This window comes from Puma concolor, chromosome A1 (genome assembly GCF_028749965.1).
Source record: "Puma concolor isolate L17-30 chromosome A1, mPumCon1.1.hap2, whole genome shotgun sequence".
In the NCBI taxonomy this organism is placed as follows: domain Eukaryota; kingdom Metazoa; phylum Chordata; class Mammalia; order Carnivora; family Felidae; genus Puma; species Puma concolor.
In genome coordinates, this window is record NC_141667.1 from 150760393 (window position 1) to 150778232 (window position 17840).

The window sequence follows — 17840 nt, forward strand, 5'->3', positions numbered from 1 at the left end:
GCTTGCTTTCGCACTATTTTTCCACATGTGTGCAAAAAAGAGATCTTATGAACACACAGCAAGATGGCAGGTGTCTGCCTGCAAGCTAATAATAGAATTTTACCAGAAACAAAACCAACTGGCATCTTGGTTTTGGATTCCCCAGCCTCCAGAACTGTGAGAAAACAAATTCTACCGTTTAAGCAACTCTGTCTATGTTTTTTTGTTATGGCAGCTTGAGAAGACTAATGTAAGTGCCTGTTTCCCCCACAGACTTGACAAGTTGGTCAAGAGCATGTTGCCAATATTATGGGTGAAAAATCTTATGTTGGTGTGACTTTAATTAGCCATTCTCTTATCATGCATGAAAATGTGCATTGTTTCATATATTTAAGGACCCCTCTGTTCTCCTTTTTTGTGTATGAAATGTTTATTCATTCTTTGGCCATTTTTCCATTGGAATGTTTTGTTTTATTCTTTTCTATTTCTAGGAATGCTTTATTGGAATAAGTAATAAGGGGGTGAATCACCTTAGGAGCAAAATCTAAAACGGCACTCCCCTAAGGGTTGGACAAGGGGGATTTCTCTTAGTTTCTTGCAAGCTTACATATGTGTTTATCAACTATTGACAGAGGTATGTTAAAATATTCCTCTATGACTTCTATTATTTCTCTTTCTGGTTCTTTCAAGTTTGCCCTTAATATGTTTTGAAGCTATGTTATTGGGTTCATAGATATTTTGAATTATGATATTTTGCTATTGAATTGAGTTCTTTATTATTATATCTCTATGGTTTTAATATTTGTGTCCCCTCAAAATTCATATGTTGAAATCCTAACCCCCCAAAATGAGGTGGGGCCTTTGAATGGTGCTTAGGTCATGAGGGTGGAATCCTCATAAATAGGATTAACGTCTAACAAAAGAGACTCCAGAGGGATTCCTTGCCCCTTCCACCACGTGGGGACACAACGAGAAGGCACCAGCTATGAACCCAGAAGAGGGCTTTCACCAGAAGGTAATCATGCTGGTGCTTGATCTTGGACTTCCCAAGCATAAATTTCTGATGTTTGTAATCTACCCAGTTAGTGATATTTTGTTATAGCAGCCTCAATGGATTTAGACATTATATAATGTCTCTTTTTACCTTTACTAGTGCTTCTTGCCTTAAATTCTCCTTAGTATAGCTAGACTAAATTTCTTTTGGTGAATATTTGCCTAATATATCTTTGTCCACCATCTTAATTCCAACCTTTTGGGGTCCTTATATTAAGGTTTATTTCTTTTAAGCATTTGATTTTTAAAAATCAAATTTGACAGTTGTGATCTTTTACTTGGAATATTTAGTTCATTCATATTTAATTAAATTAATATTTAATGTATACTTGTGTTGATATCTACCACCTTATTAATTTTTCTCTTTGGCCGACTTGTTTTGTTTCTCGTTCTCTTCTCTATTTACTTCTTTTGGATTAATTAAATCTTTCTGATTATTTCATTTTATAGTTAGCTATACTTCTTTTATTGTTCTTTTAGTAGTTAACCTAGAAACCACAGTAAGCATTCTTATTACAAATGCAAGCAATTTGTACTTTTTACAATTTTCTAACACAAAATATTACTTTTTACCATTTCTCTATTGATCTTAGATGCTTAAAACATTTCAATTCAATAGACTCTTCCTGGATTTTGCAATAACATTGGTATGTGTTTTATTTCTACATGTATTTTTAGACACCACATGACATTGCCATTATTGTTTGTATAGTCACTACTCAGTCAATATACATTAATTTTAACCCAGATACTTACCCTTTTTGTGCTTTTTATTCCTTTCTCCAATTCTGTAATTCTCTCTGGGATCAGCTTTTTTCTGTTTTAAGAACTTTTTTTAAATTTTAGGTTTTATGATATGTTTGCTGACAATAAATTCTTTCAGTTTTTGTATGTTTTAAGAGTCTATATTTTGCTCCATTTTTGAAGCACATTTTATTTGACTATAAAATTCTAGGTTGGTAATTGTTTTGTTTCAATGTTTTATTTTTTATTTCTTTAAAAGTTCATTTATTTATTTTGAGAGAGAGAGAGGGGTGGGGGAAGGAGCAGAGAGAGAGAGGGAGAGAGAGAGAGAACCCCAAGCATTCTCCACACTGCCAGTACAGAGCCCAACTTGGGGCTCGAACTCACCAACTGCAAGATAATGACCTGAGCCGAAATCAAGAGTCAGCCACTAAACTGACTGAGCCACCCAGGTGCCCCTGTTTCAATGTTTTAAAGATGTTGAATCATTTCTGTTGAGAAGTCAGTCATCAATCTTATTTTTGTTTCTTTAAAGGTAACATATTCTATGTTACCTAAGGTGTTTTTAAGATTTCTACATTTCCCTCTTTGATTTGACCATTCTTACTATAATGCGCTTAAGTGTGGTTTTCTTTGTATTTATCTTGTTGGGGTTTGCAGCATTACTTTAATCTGTGCTTTGATGTCTTTAATTAATTTTGGAAAATTCTAAGAATTACCTCTTCAAATATTGCTTCTGCTCCATTTGTTTCTCCTCACTTTATAAGACTCCAACTCTCATGGTTTACTTTCATTCTTGTGTTCCACATGTCTCTTACACTCTCTTCTGTATTTTATTTTATTAAAAAAATCTCTACTTCAATTTGGATATTTCTATTTGTGGTAATTTGTCTCCATGATGTCCATCATTAATTATTTCCTACCCTGAACACTAAGGTATCTCCATTAAGAAGTAAAATCTGTTCCTCTTCCTTTCTTGCACGTTGGTTGGGTTTAGAACCCACCTGAGCAACAGAATGCAGTGGAAGTAATATTCTGGGACTTATGAGGCTAGGTCATAAGAAATCAGGCACTTTCTACCTATCCTATTGGAACCCTCACTGTGGAGCAATCCAGCCTGATTACCTTGAGACTGACATGCTCTCAGCAGTCTTGAGCTAATCATACATAGAAGACAATCATAGGTGCTACAGTTAATAGTCTCAGCTGAGCTCAACCTTACTGTCATCCCCCCAACCAGTGTGCTAGTCACATGAATGAGTGTGAGATGACAGAAAATGTATATTGGTCTCTGCTTCTGGTTCCTGGCACAGAGCTCCTGAAACACTTGTAATTTCCTCAGTGGTAAGAATACTAGGAATATGTCTTGTTTTGATATATGGCCTTTGACCCCATCCCTGACACAGAGCTTCTAAAACCCTTGTAAATTCCTAAGTGATTAGATCTCTAGGGGCATCTTTTGTTCTATTTAGGTGAGTCTGGATGGCTCCTGGCTGAAGGTTGGTCACCAGAAAGACCAAACCCTGATTAGAAGCTTAGAATTTTCAGTATCCTCCCACCCCACCCCTGCCATTCTCCAGAGAGAGGAGACCAAAAAACCCTTGAGTCGGCTTTGACCTCTCCCTGGCTCTCACATTTGACCTGCACATCGTCAGCAAATCCTGTTGGCTTTACCTTCAAAATATGTCCCAAATTTGGCCACCTTTTGCCACCTACACCCAGCCCAGCCCACCTTCTTCTTTTACCTGCATCATGTCCTAGCAGGCCATCCTGCTAAGCACTGTGGTGTGTGAGATCCAATGATTAACTCTAAAGACAGACCCTACACAGAGAGGTTATGTAGGTTAGCGTTAAGAGATCGTAATTTAAACCAAACTTGGCTCTACATGGCTGTATTTTATTTATGTTCTCATCCAAATAGGAAAATCATTATTGAAATAAATAGGGTGTAACTGTCCACAAAGCAATAGGAGTAAATAAATTGATTGAAAAGCTTTCTGCATGGGGCGTCTGGGTGGTTCAGTTGGTTAAGCTTCTGACTCTTGATTTTGGCTCAGGTCACCATCTCATGGTTCGTGAGTTTGAGCCCCACGTTGGCCATGGTGCTGAAGGCGTGGGGCCTGCTTGTAATTCTCCCTCTTCCTCTCCCCCCCACCCCTGCATGCACCCACTCTCTCTCTCTCTCAAAAATAAGTAAATAAACATTTTAAAAAAGAGAACAGCTTTCTGTATTGCTAGGCTGCACTAAACTTATTGTAGCACTTAGCCCTCCACTGTTAGCTCATCAGATGTGCACGCTGAGGCCAGGTGAATGTGCCAGTCTCCCCCTTGGACTCCAAGAAAAGGTTCAGGTGTGGCTCATCAACAGGTAGGGGCTCTCCAGGCGCTGGGATGGGCTGGGGTGGGGAGCTCAATCCACCTGCTCTCTGCCCTAGGAACAGGAATAATGTAACCATTCGTTACTTTTCTGTTATGCAAATACTGTGCTAATCTTGGATTTTTTCCTTAGGATTAGTTACAGAAGTAGAATTACTGAGTTAAAAGGTATCTTTCTAAGAGATCTTTCTAAAACTGACCAAGTTCCACCTTGTAGTAGTTGGGGTATCCAGAAAAATCAAAGGAGAGATAGGTAGTTAGATAGATAGATAGATAGATAGATAGATAGATGGTATATAGAAAGATAGATGATAAATGACAAATAGATGGACAGGCAGATTTATTATAAAGAATTAGCTCACACGGGGAGCCTGGGTGCCTCGGTTGGGCATCCGACTCTTGATTTTATTTCAGGTCATGATCTCATGGTTTGTGGGATCGAGCCCTGCGCCCAGGCACGGAGCCTGCTTGGGATTCTCTCTCTCCCTCTCTCTGCCCCTTTCCCGCTCTTGTGTGCACTTATGTGTGCGCGCTCTCTCTCTATATAAATACATAAACATTTAAAGAAAAGAATTAGCTTGCATAGTTTTGGAGGCTGAGAAGCCCCAAGATCTGCTGTGTGCAAGCTGGACACCCAGGAGAGCCAATGATGTAAATTCCAATCCAAATGCAGAAGACAGGCAAAGAGCAAATTTTCCCCTCCTCCATCTTTTGTTTTCTTCTGGCCTCCAGCTGACTGGATGAGGCCCGCCCACATTGGGGAGGGCAATCTATGTTACTCGGTCTACAGATTCCAATGTGAATCTCATCCAGAAACACCCTCAGGTACACACCCAGAATAATGTTTGACCAGATACCTGGGCACCTTATGGCCTAGTCAAGTTGACATATCAAATTGACCATGACATGGCTCCCTTAAATTCTTCAATGCCCAACCCGCTCCCTTGCTACCAGAGCCTGCAGTATAAACTTCAATCTCCTGGTCTGCCTTGTGGGGGTCTTTCACTGTCTGGCCTCTGCTGGCTTTTCCTGCCATTGCTTTCCACCCCTGATGTGCTGGATTTCTGCTCCCCACTCTTTGCTGAACTGTTCTCTTAGTGGTCCCATTGGTCAATAGTGAGGGTTCTGGCTCATGCCTCAGGTCTGTTAATTTCCAGTTAATCTTCCCACCTCTCTGGTCTTGCCTGCAGGCCCAGGGTTGGATGCCAAAGGAAGATGTTGTTAGGCGCCCTGCTCAGCCATGGGCAAGGGCACAGTTTTGGCTGAGAGGTATTTTGTGCATGTGTCAGGGTCTTCCTGAAGCATCTGTCTCCTGGCCCAGAGCCCCAGGGCTCCCACCTGGGTCCTGGGGAGTGAAAATGGGGTCATTTTCACTGAAGATGCTATGCTGCAGGATGTGAGCCTCACAGCATGCATATTGGTGACAACGGGCTGCATAATGGGGAAGGAGATCTGAAGTCTTCTATTGCTGGGCATTATGCGTGACTTTGCCCAGTACAGGGCCCATGGAGGGGTGTGCGCAGTAAGGTAGGTGGAGGCAGCGGGAGGTTTTGCCTTGCACATGTATGAGATACTCCAGGTCACTCCTGAAACCCCAAGGGCACCAGGGGGCCTATACTGTCCATAAAAGGAAGAGGCAGGAGTGGAAGAAAGACGTTTGTCACTGTGTCTGTGCTTGCAGCAAGCCTAGGCTGCTAGTTGGATCTCCTCCGCCCCCTCGGGAGCCGAGCTCTGGAGGCTGATGGACTCTGGTAAGCCCAGGCCTCATCCCTGTGAGCTGATCGTCCTTGGGCAGAGTCTCTGTCACTTGCCAAATGGGATGGTGAAAGCACCCACCTGGGGGGTTTGTTAGGCTGTGTGTAAAGAGCCAGGCTTGGGGCTTGGCACTTTGACAGAAGCATTTGAGTTTCTGGGTGAAATGAAGCTTCCAACTGAGGCACTCCCTGGCTTTGGTTCTTGACTGAGTTACTTGGCTTCTTGCTCCCTTGGCCCATCAGTGGGTGTGCCAGCACTGAGAGTTAGAGACTGGGGCATTGCTTGGGGGTACCCATTCTTTAAGAACCTCACGTGAGCCCTGCAGTGTGTGGGGAGGCCCGGGGTGGGGGGTGCAATGGCCTGAGGTCTGTTGGCTGCTTGAGAAGTTCAAAGGACCAGGGGCCATGCTGGCAGCCCAGGAAGGGAACAGGGGGTTTTCTGTGGGTTCCTCTGACACAGCTTTGGCCACGCCTTTGAGAACCACTCTGGGGTCATATCTTGGGGTCCTGCCCCGGAGGGCTGCTGGGTGGGATAACTAGGCTTCTGCAGAAGCCTATATGTGGCTAAGTTACTGGAATAAGTTGCTGGTCATGATGGAGACGCCCTCACCTCAGGAAGTGTGGGGGGTTGGGGATAGTGGGATGCATCTTCAGTGATACAGCAATGTGGGGTCAGGGTTTTCAGCTCTCCCATGGATCCCCTGTGATTGATTCTGAATCTCAGCCAGGCCCAGGGGCCTCTGAAGCAAACCCCAGTCAGGGATATCTTCTTGTCCTCCCCCACTTTGCCCTCTCTGGAGGGCTCTGGGAAAAAGCACTAGAAAGAGACCATGGCTGTACCCTCTCCTTGGCCTCCTGGGCACCATGGGGCTGTTGGCTGCTGGCTGCCCCAAGGCCCAGATGCCTGCCTTGTGGACGAGCTGGGCAGCTTCAAACCCTGGGCTGTGTGTTGGGGGTCCGTGTCACCCACCTGGCACTGCGCCAAGCCTCACGGCCATCAGTCTTGGGTGCCACCTATGATGCTGACCTTCGATTCACAGGTGGAGGCCCCGCCCTTCAGAGCCCCTGTGGGCCATCTAACCCAACTGTAAGGACTGAGGCCAGGTCGGCAGGAGGACAGAAAGGGTCTCTATGGGGAAGGGCCATGAGTCCTGGAGGCAGCAAAAGAACCATCTGGGAGGCTGTAAGCAAGGCACCATCCCTCTTGGGGTTCTGAGGTTGCACCTGGAGAAGGGCCACCACAATCCTCACCTTGGGGGCTGCCAGGCAGGTCTCTCAGAGAAAGCCTCCTCCTCGCTGCACTGGGGCCTCGACCCAGCAGGTTCAAGGGCCTATTGGATGAACCTGAGATACAAACACACTTGGCCTGAGCCTCCTCAGGCCCTGCGTTTTCTGTGGGGCTGGTCATGGCCTTTCTCCTTCTCACCTGCCCAGCATGGGGTGAGCCCCAGCCTCTCCCTGCCATCCTCCCAACACCCACTCTGCACTGAGCCACTGAGGGGCTGGTGGAAGCAGGCATGAAGACAGAGCTGCATGTCAGGAATCCCTCCCCAGAGGCTGCATTCTGACTAGATTGACAAGGTGGGGAACAGCATGCACAAGGTCACAGAAAACAGGAAACGGAGTGTTTTTTGCCTTGGGACCACAAGCGTGGGGGCAGAATGGTCAGCCCACCCTCTACCTGCACCGACAAGCTTGATTTACCTCCTGTCTAACCGCTGGAGTTGCAACTGTGGTGCTGTTCCGCTTTCTCCAATGTCCTTTCCTCATGTTCCCTGCAGCCTGGTAGGGGAGAGGCTGCTGCCATTTCTGAACAGGAGAGAGCAAGGACTGAGCTGGGCCTTGGCTATAGGGAGGCATGGCTGTGGGGAGGCATTTGGGCGCCTGGCTTTGGAGAAGAAGCTGGAACCCTGGGCCCCGAGGCCTCTCCCAAAGCTTGGCATTCTGGGGTTTCCTCACAGGTCCCTGCACCAAGTCACTCAGGAACCAGGAGATGGAGCTGGGTGACTGGCAAGGGCTGGGGTCCAGAGTGTTCTGTCTCCCCGTGGCGGGGGTAGGACACAACCTTCTCGGGTGGGCACTGGACCCTGAACAGGCCTCCCTGAGCTTCATGGGCACCAGCCCTGGACCTGCCATCATGTGTCTCAGAGGCCACTAACTCCTGTGATGCTTGCTTCCTGCCTCTGATACAGGACTCAGTGTGATCAGAAGGCAGGGACGGTCCCTGCTGATGTCTGCATGTCCTATCTAATGTTGCCCAAGAGATACCAGGGAGCGAGAGAGTGAGGGAGCGAGGTGCTTCTAGCCAGGGCTCCCTGAGGCCCCATCAGGGGCTGGATGTGGCATGAGGCAGGGAGGCAGCCTGAGCCTGGCTGCTGGCTAAAGCCCATCCCTGCTCTGTTCCCTGCACTACTTGCCCTCTCTGGGGTCTCGGATGAAAAGGGGGTGTGCTGGGCTGGGCAAAGAGCAGATCCTGCCCAACTCTTATGTTCTCATGCCTTCTGTGGCCTTGCTGACATCCAGGGTTTGCTGGGCAGAATTCCCCAGAGAGGAGGCACTTGGAAATGTTGTGGCATTGTCTCTGCCTGTCCCTCTCAGATGGGACCCAAGTCCATGCCACCAGGACAGCCAGGTCTGGGACTGAGCAGGGCCTGAGACTGGCCAGGGTGGGTCAGTGAACCCTAACACACACCCCCCTCTCCCCAGCAGACCCTGACTGGGTGAAAGGTACACATCATACTCCCTGACTTCCTGGCTGGGTGACCTGGTCACATGCCAGGTGGGGGCTCAGCAGCTCCATGGCCCATCTGCTTCCTGGCACAGAAACGTGACTCAGTGTATGAGGGTCTGGGGTGGGGGGGTGGGGTGGGGGCGCGGGTAATGGGAGGAGTCTCATGGTAGGTTCATCAACCCCATCTCATCCCCACCCTCCAGCCCTCATAAAAGAAGTGTCTGGTCACATGTAGGGCTGTTGGGTGTCCATTCACCAGGCCCTGTCAGTGCAACATGGGGTCTACAGAGTGGAAATGGCCACCACATCCCCAGGCCCGAGCTGGGAAACTGCCCTTCATCCTGTCAGAAGTTTATGCCAGACCCACGAGTGAAAAGCACAGTGTGGACGTGGATATGCAGGGTGTATGAACATGTTTATACCAACTCTAGAGTTTACAATGTACTGTACATGTTGTCATTTTTGTGACTCAAATCTGTCCCATGACCTGTGTCACAGCTGTCACCGGAAAGCTATCCCTTGATACCAGCAGGATCCAGAAAGGGAGTGAATTGGGCTGCAGAAACCAGCCCATCTTGGGGCCAGGGGAGGGGGACAGGGTAGGGTCCATCAGCAGAATGGCAGGGGCCAGCGGCGTGGTGCCTGCTGGAGATGTAGAGGCTCCCAGGCCACCTGGTGACAGACTGGGGGTCAGCCCCTGTGGCACTCATCACCCAATGAGAGCGACACTGCAGTCACCCGGCCCTCTGGGGGTCGTGCCGTGTCCTTGCCGAGGTCACAGTAATGTGACCCCCACCATCCTGAAGGCAGGGCCCCTGAGGCACGTGCCACCCACATGTCAGGAGGCCCCTGGGCCTGCCGGGGCCGAAGTTCCACAAAAGGTGGAGGAAGGTCTCCTGTGCCGTGTGGTCGCTGGGGCGGGCGCCAGGCCGTGGGGTCACGGTTTGCAAAGCAGGGAAGCACCAAGACCTCCACTTTCTGCTGGGCCGGCTGAGGCAGGGCTGCGGAAGGCTTCTGCTGACTTCCTCCCCTCCTCCTCCTCCACCTCCTCCTCCTCCTGCTCAGCGCTTCTCACGTCTTCCCCAAAATAGAAGATCTGCAGATTTAAACATGCCCAGGGTGGTGATTATACTTCCCTCCAGCCAGTCCCCTGCAAGGCAGGTGACTCCCACCCCAGAGGGGCTCTGTACAACCCTCTTGGCTTAGTCCTCAGAGCCCACTGCTGCAGGCTTGGTCTGACCTCCGCTGGGCCGTGTTAATAGGCTGAACGAGCAGGAGGTGGTGTCTCACTTTCTGGCATAAGAATATGGACTGGGGTTTCCTGGACCTGGACACACATCCTGACGGCCTGCAGGGCCAGCCTCCGGCCATGGCGGTGGGGGTGGGGGTGGGTTGCAATCCTAACCTCCCTCCCACCCAGTGCATGAGTCCCACCCCCACCCCTAAGAGCCTGGCCTGTCCTGCCCCCTCCCCACGGACCTGGGTATCCACGAAGCCCCTCGGCCCTGGCCTGGCCCCAAGCACCCACCTTCTCCCCCATGCCAGTCTTTACTCCCGTCTTCACAGACTCACCTTAGAGATTTCCACCTCTCTTTTTCTGTTTGGTTCTCTGGGCTCTCACTTTCATAAGAAGCCAAATAAAGACCTGGTCAGAAAACGAGGTAAAATCACACAGTTACGGCCTATGATAATAGCTTGCCCTATACCCAGAGTCTGACCTGCTTTTTATTCTTAAATTAAACCTGTTGGGAGGTACACATGCAGTTGTATGTGCTAATTAATACAGAGAGGTCGGTGTACCCTTTCCCTAGTTTCTCCCAGTGGTAACCATTTGCAAAACTATAGCACAGGACCACCACCAGCATGTTGACAGTTTGCAGAACACCCTCATCACCACCAGAATCCCTCACGTTGCCCTTGTAACGCCCACCTGCTTCCCTTTCTTAATCCCTGGCCACCACTAATAGGTTCTCCATGTCCAGATTTTTGTCATTTCAAGAATGTGATATAGGGACACCTGGGTGGCTCAGTCAGTTAAGCGTCCAACTCTGGATTTCCACTCAGGTCACGATCTTGTTTGTGAGATCAAGCCCCATGTGGGGCGCTATGCTGACAGCACAGAGCCTGCTTGGGATTCTCTCTCCCTCTCTCCCTCTCTCTGCCCTTCTCTCACTCTTGCTGTCTCTGTGTCTCTCAAAATAAATACATAATTTTAAAAGAAGAATGTGATATAAATCGAATCAGTATGTAACATATGGGATGGTCTCTTTTCACTCCGAGTGATTCTCTGCGTTTCATCCAAGCTGTAGTATGAATCAATACTTAATTCCTTTTTCTTGCTGAAGACTATTCCGTGGCATGGATATACCACAGTGTGTTTAGCCACTCACCCACTGAAGGGCATCTGCATTGCTTCCAGTGTTTCTCTAGAACTATTTATGCTGCTGTAATCATTGGAGTGCGGGTTTTTTGTGTGAACATGAGTATTCGTTTCTCTGGGATAAATAAATGCCCGAGAGCACATTTACTGAGTCAGATAGTCGGTGCAAATTTAGTTTTATAAGAAACTCTTTGTCTAGTTCTACATCCTGAAGATTTCCTGTTACTTTTATTCTTCCTAAAAGCTATACAGTTTTACATTTTACATTTGAGTCTGTGATTCATTCTGAGTTAATTTTTCATAAAAGGTGTAAGGATGAGGTCAAAGTTCATTTTTTGGCTTATGGATGCTCAGATGCCCCTGTTCCATTTGTTGCAAGGGCTCACTTTCCTCCGCTGAATTGCTTTTACTCCATTCTCAAAAATCCCTGGGCACAGTGGGGTGTCTGGGTGGCTCAGTCAGTGGAGCGTCTGACTTCAGCTTGGGTCACGATCTTGTGGTTCGTGAGTTGCAGCCCTGCATCTGGCTTGCTGCTGTCAGCTCAGAGACCGCTTCGGATCTTCTGTCCCTCTTGCTCTCTACCCCTCCCCATGCACACGCTCTCTCTCTAAAAATTGAATAAACATTTAAAAAAAGTCACTGGGCATTTGTGTGGGTCTATTCTTGGGTTCTCTATTCTGTCTCATTGATCCACATATCTGTCTTACCAATACCACACTGCCTTGATTACTGTAGCTGTATAATATCAGCTTTAATATTGGGTAGAGTAATCCCTCCCATTTTATTCTTCTTTTTCAAAATTGTTTCAGCTATTCTAGTTTCTATGGCTTCCCATATACATTTCATTTAAAAAAAATTTTAAAAATATTTATTTTTGAGAGAGAGACAAAGTGTGAGTGGGGGAGGAGCAGAGAGAGAGGGAAACAGAATCCAAAGCAGGCTTCAGGCTCTGAGTTGTCAGCACAGAGCCCAACATGGGGCTCGAACTCATGAACCATGAGATCATGACCTGAGCTGAAGTTGGATGCTCAACTGACTGAGCCACCCAGGCTCACCCCCATATACAATTATCTTAGAATAATTGTATCTTTGTCTGCAAAAAAAAAAAAAAAATACTGTCTTTTGATGGGAAAATCCTGGATTTTGATAGGAAATGCATTAAATCCGTACTTAAATTTGGGGAGAATTGGTATCATTGCTATGCTGAGTCTTCCAATTCATGCATGTCATGTCCCTCCATTTATTTAGACCTTCTCTGATTTCTTTCATTAGCATCGTGTAGATTTTGGCATGCCAATCTTGGATATGTTTTGTTAGATTTATACCTAAGTATTTAATGCTTTTGAGAGATTATATTGAGTGATGGTATTGTATTTTTAATTTCAGTGTCCACATATTCATTGTTAGCACACAGAAATATGATAGATTTTTGTGTCTTTATCTTGTATTCTGCAACTTGTGCTGAACCCACTTAGTTCTAGGAGTTTTGGAGATTCTTTGGGATTTTTTACATTTTTTTAATAAATAAGGACAGTGTTAATTCATCCTTTCTGATCTGTCTTTATTTTCTTTTCTTGCGTTATTGCATGAACTAGATCTCCATTATTATCTTGAACAAAAGTGGTGAGAGTATATATCCTTGCCTTATTACTGATCTTAGTGAGAAAGCAGTGTTTCACCATTAAAAATGATGTTAGTGGAAAGGTTTTTGTAGGTGCAGTTTATCAGATTGATAAATTCCCCTCGATTCTTATTTTTCTGAGAGTTTTTCCCATGCATGGGTGTAGAATCTGTCAAATGAATTTTCTGTATCAGTTGATATAATCAAGTCATTTTTCTCTGTTAGTCTGTTAATATGGTAGATGACACTGATTGATTTTCAAATATTGAATAGTATTGTATCTCTGGAATAAACTCACTTGGTCATGATATCTAACTATTTTTCAATATTGCCAAATTCTATTTGCTAATATTTTGTTAAGGAATTTTTGCATCTATATTCACAAGGGATCTGTCTTTACTTTCTTTATTTTACTACCTTTATCTGGTTTTGGTGTCAGGGTAATACTGGCTTCATAAAATGAACTGGGAATTTCCGTCCTCTTCTATTTTTTTTTTTTTTATGTTTATTTATTTTTGGGAGAGAGAGAGAGAGAGAGAGTGAGCAGGCAAGGGGTAGAGAGAGGGAAAAACGGAATCTGAAGCAGGTTCCAGGCTCCAAACTGTCAGCACAGAGCCCAACACAGGGCTCGAACCCATGCACTATGAGATCATGACCTGGACTGAAGTTGGATGCTTAACTGACTGAGCCACCCAGGTGCCTTGTCCTCTTCTATTTTTTGAAAACAATTGTGTAGAATCCATATTAAGTCTTCCTTAAATGTTTAATAGAATTCTCTAGTGTAACTGTCTGAGCCTAGAGATTTCATTTTTGGGATGTTTTTAAATTACAAATGCAATTTCCTTAATGGTTATAGGGCTATTCATATGATCTGTTTTGTGTTGAGTTTGTGGCAGTTTATGCTATTTAAGGAATTGGTCCATTTCATCTAACTGGCCAAATTAATGGGTCTAGAGTTGTTCACAGTATTTTCTTATTAGCCTTTCAATGATGACAGAAGCTATAGTGACATCTTCCAGTTCATTCTAGATATTAGCATTTTCTGTCTTCTCTTTTTCTTTAAGAGGTTCTTTGCTGGAGGATGGCAATGTTACAGTTCTTTTCAAAGGACCAACTTCCTGTGGGTTACTTGAACAGTTTTTAGAATTCCATTTTGATTTATGTACAGTAAATTCCTGAAGGATATTTTCACTGGATATAGAATTCTGGGTTGGCAGCTATTTTCTTTCAGCACGTGAAAAATATGCCACTGCCTCTGGCCACCATGATTTCTGATGAGTACTCTAGTCATCCAAATTGTTTTGCCCTCATAGGTAAAGTGTCATTTCTTTCTCAGTGTTTTCAAAATTTGTGTCTTTTTATTTGGTGCTCAGAAATGTGACTATGATGTATCTTGGTATGGGTTTCTTTGGGTTGATCCTTTTTGGGATTCACTTGGCTTCTTGAATCTGTAGGTTTCTATCTTTTCCAAATCTGGGAACTTTCCAGCCATTACTTCTTGGATTTTTTCAACCCTGTCAATTTTGTCCCCTTCCTTCCCAGACTCTGATGACAAGAGTGTTAGATCTTTTGTTATAGTCCCACAGGTCCCTGACACTCTGTTGTTCAGATTGTTTAATTTCTATTGTTCCATCTTCCAGCTCATCGATTCTTTGCTTTGTCTTCTCCATTCTGCTGTTGAGACCATCTACTCAGTTTTTTATTTTAGTTATTGTATTTTTCAATTCTATAATTTCTACTTGGCTCCCTTTTATATCTTCTGTTTCTTTGCTGATACTTTCTATACTGTCACCTGTTTCAGAGAGCCTCAAGGCTGGCTGTATTGCTAGGCAGGTCTTGCCAGAGGAAGCTTGGAGCTGAGTGCTGGGCAGGATTCTGTCAGAGGCTGTGACTAACCCAGTTGGGGCTCAATACAGCTTAGGTCCCTTCTCTTGCTTTCTCCAGTTATTATTATTATTATTATTGTTTTTTTTTTTTTTTTTTGGTGGGAGGAAGGAGAGGATGAAACAAGGGTCACTGGAAGGAGCTCCTTTCTTTTTTGATTTGTTTTTTAAAGTTTATGTATTTATTTTCAGAGAGAGAGATAAATAGAGAGACAGAGTGAGAGTGAGCAAGAGAGAGAGAGACAGAGTGCAAGTGGGGGAAGGCAAGAGAGAGGGAAAGAGAGAGAGAGAGAGAGGGAGAATCCTAAGCAGGCTCCATGCTGTCAGTGCAGAGCCCAACACGGGGCTCAATCCCATGAACCGTGAGATCATTACCTGAGCTGAAATCCAGAGTTGGATGCTTAACTGACTGAATCACCCAGGTGCCTTGGAAGGTGCTCCTTTCTAAGGGCACTTCAGAAGGGCTAAGTTTTTTTGCTGTATGTTCATGGCTGAATCACTGCCTCACACACAGCAGGTTCTCTAGAGATACCATTGGCTGAAGGAGTGAATGAAATGCCCTTCTCTTGGGACACTTGGGTGGCTTAGTCGGTTAAGCGTCCAACTCTTGATTTCAGCTCAGGTCGTGATCTCACAGTTATGAGATGGAGCCCCACAATGGGCTTTACACTGGGCATGGAGCCTACTTAAGATTCTCTCTCCCTCTGCCCCTCCCATGTTCATGCTCTCTCTCAAAAAAAAAAAAAAAGAGAAAGAGAGAGAGAAGAGAAATGCCCTTCTCTCACTCCTCTCCCTGCCCCCAGGCTCTCCCACCCCTTTCTTAATATGCTTTTGACACATTACTACACAAGTTCTATTGGTTAATGACAACAGTTATCACAGTAACTAGTAGGTTAAATAATGGCCCCCAGAGATATCCAGATCCTACTCCCCGGGACATGTGAATATGTTAGCTTCCGTGGCCAAAAGGGACTCAGCAGATGAGATTAAGTTAAGGATATGGAGATGGGGGGATTATCCTGGATTATCCAGCAGGGCCCTAAATGACACTGCAAGTGTCCTTCTAAGAGCGAGACAGAGGAGATGACCACAAGAGAGAAGATGATGTGATGGTGGAAGCAGAGGTTCAAATGATGTGCTTTGAAGATGGAGGAAGGGGGTCATGTGCCAAGGAATATTGGTGGCCACTAGAAGTCATAACAGGCCAGGGAACAGTCTTCCCCTCAGAGCCTCCAGAAATAACCAGCTCTGTTGACACCATGATTTCAGCCCAGTGGAACTGACTTTGGACTCTAAGAGAATAAATCAGTGTTGCTTTGAGCCACTAAACTAGATGCAGCAGGTGAGGCTTAGAGAGGGTGAGGCACCTGCCTAGAGTCACACAGCTTGCTGGGGTGGGAACAGCCCAGGCTGGCTTATCCATCAGGCTGCTGAACTTCTTGTTGCAGGTAGGGATTGCTGTTTCAGGTGAACACTCCCCTCCTCCCAACCCACCCCCAAAAGTTAATGGTTCCAAAACATAACATATAAAATGGCAAACTTGAAAGTATTAACAATTAAAAGCAAAATCATTAAAAACTCCTTTCTCCTAAGTTTTTGTTTTTGGCAGAACATGTTCTCCCAGGCACGGGTGTGGGTCCCTTTATAAAATGCTTGCTGTGGGGACGCCTGGGTGGCTCAGTTCGTTAAGCATCTGACTTCAGCTCAGGTCATGATCTTGTGGTTTGTGGGTTCAAGCCCCGCATTGGGCTCTGTACTGACAGCTCAGAGCCTGGAACCTACTTCGGATTCTCTACCTGTCTCTCTGCCCCTCCCCTGCTCACGCTCTGTCTCTCTATCTCTCAAAAATAAATAAACATTAAAAAAATTTTTTTAAATGCTTGTTGTGCTCAGTGGGGACCTCCTGGGGTAGGTTGAGGGTCTTGGATCCAGGAAGCAGCTGACCATGGGGCCACATTGCCTCCCCTGAGATGATCAACTCAGGACCAAATGGCCACTTGCTTCCAGCACTTTCTCTTCCTGGAGTATGCTTGCTTAGAAAATTCACAGCAAATTTGTCACATTTGATAAATGATCAGATGGGAATGTTGATTTACTGGAGGGCACAGACATTAATGGCACTCTGGAGAAAAGATGCCTCAGCGCAGACACACACACACACACACACACACACACACACACACACACAGGCATGCACGCACTCACACAAACATGCACACACCCCCAGCTGTGGAAAGACCCATGGGGAGCCCAGGGCTGTGCCTTCCCTATGTGAGCACAGGGAGGGTAGTTCTCACCATCTTGCTTATTTTACCAATGAAGGAAGTGGGTGGGACCGATGGTTTCAATTTATGATGCCCAGCAGCAGCCATACTGTGTCCAAGGGGAAGCCTGGCCCTGGGGACCCTGGAGGTCCCCAGCCTGCAGCTCCTCAGGCCCTGACTGGTGCTCAGCCTTCTCTGCTCCCTTTCACATCCAGCAAACATGGGCGTGATGCGTCCTGCTCGCAGCAGGGGCCCCATATGGAGATGTGACTAGGAGACCACCCCAGAGTCCCAGAGCTGGGGGTGACAGAGGCCATAGGGTCACCTTACCATCCTCGCTGAAGATAGGGGCGGTGTGCAGGTAGTGGGTGATGCTGGGGTCTTGCTCAAAGGGACATTCCACTTGTTTCCACGTGATGAACTCTCCAACCTGCTTGGCCAGCTCCAGAAATTTCTGCCAGGGTCATTGAAACACAAATGGGAGCCCCTTACCCCGCCTCCACCCCTCAGTGCCTGGAGGTCACCTGTGAGAGTGGGCCAGTCTCACCCATCTGTCCCTGGGGGCCCACTCCTGGGCAGGGCAAGGCAGAGCACTGGGCAGTAAATGACAGACCCCCCATTAGGAAACCTGGGTGTTCGCCACATCTCTTCATTCCCTCTGTGGAATCTGGGGAGAGAGAGCATCTAGGGCCAGGTCATCGGCAGGCAGCACATCCAGCGAGAGGCGAGTATTACTCTAGTTTCATTCTTTTTCATGATTATGCCTGTGTTTGTTTATCTAGAGAATGATGCAAATAAATTTAAATAAATGTATTTAAGGAAGATTTAAGTGGACCCACTTAAAGCAGAATTTTATGTAAGTAAAATTTAAATACATTTATTTAAATTAAAAAAACATCTGCGCTGACTTAAAGAAGGCTTTTAAATAAACTGCCAGCATAAAGTCATGACCGGGTGGGAACGACCCTCTATGGCATCTTTCATCAGTCCTGGTGGCTGGCTCCAGCCCCCACTGCCCCTGCCCCAAATCTGGGGCCTCAGAAGCACTTTACAGT

General features: G+C 46.1%; 1 protein-coding gene across 1 annotated transcript in view; it reads right to left on the reverse strand.

Annotated features, from left to right (window-relative positions):
* Nucleotides 1–9033: 9033 nt before the first annotated feature.
* Nucleotides 9034–17840, reverse strand: part of RASGEF1C (RasGEF domain family member 1C) — an 88344-nt gene continuing 79537 nt past the window's right edge. The window contains exons 12-14 of the mRNA XM_086706496.1: nt 17116–17239; nt 10210–10282; nt 9034–9733 (exon numbers count right to left, since the gene is read on the reverse strand). Of these exons, the coding sequence (XP_086562622.1) occupies nt 9709–9733; nt 10210–10282; nt 17116–17239 (222 nt within the window). The 3' untranslated portion in view covers nt 9034–9708. The remainder of the gene's footprint in view (nt 9734–10209; nt 10283–17115; nt 17240–17840) is intronic.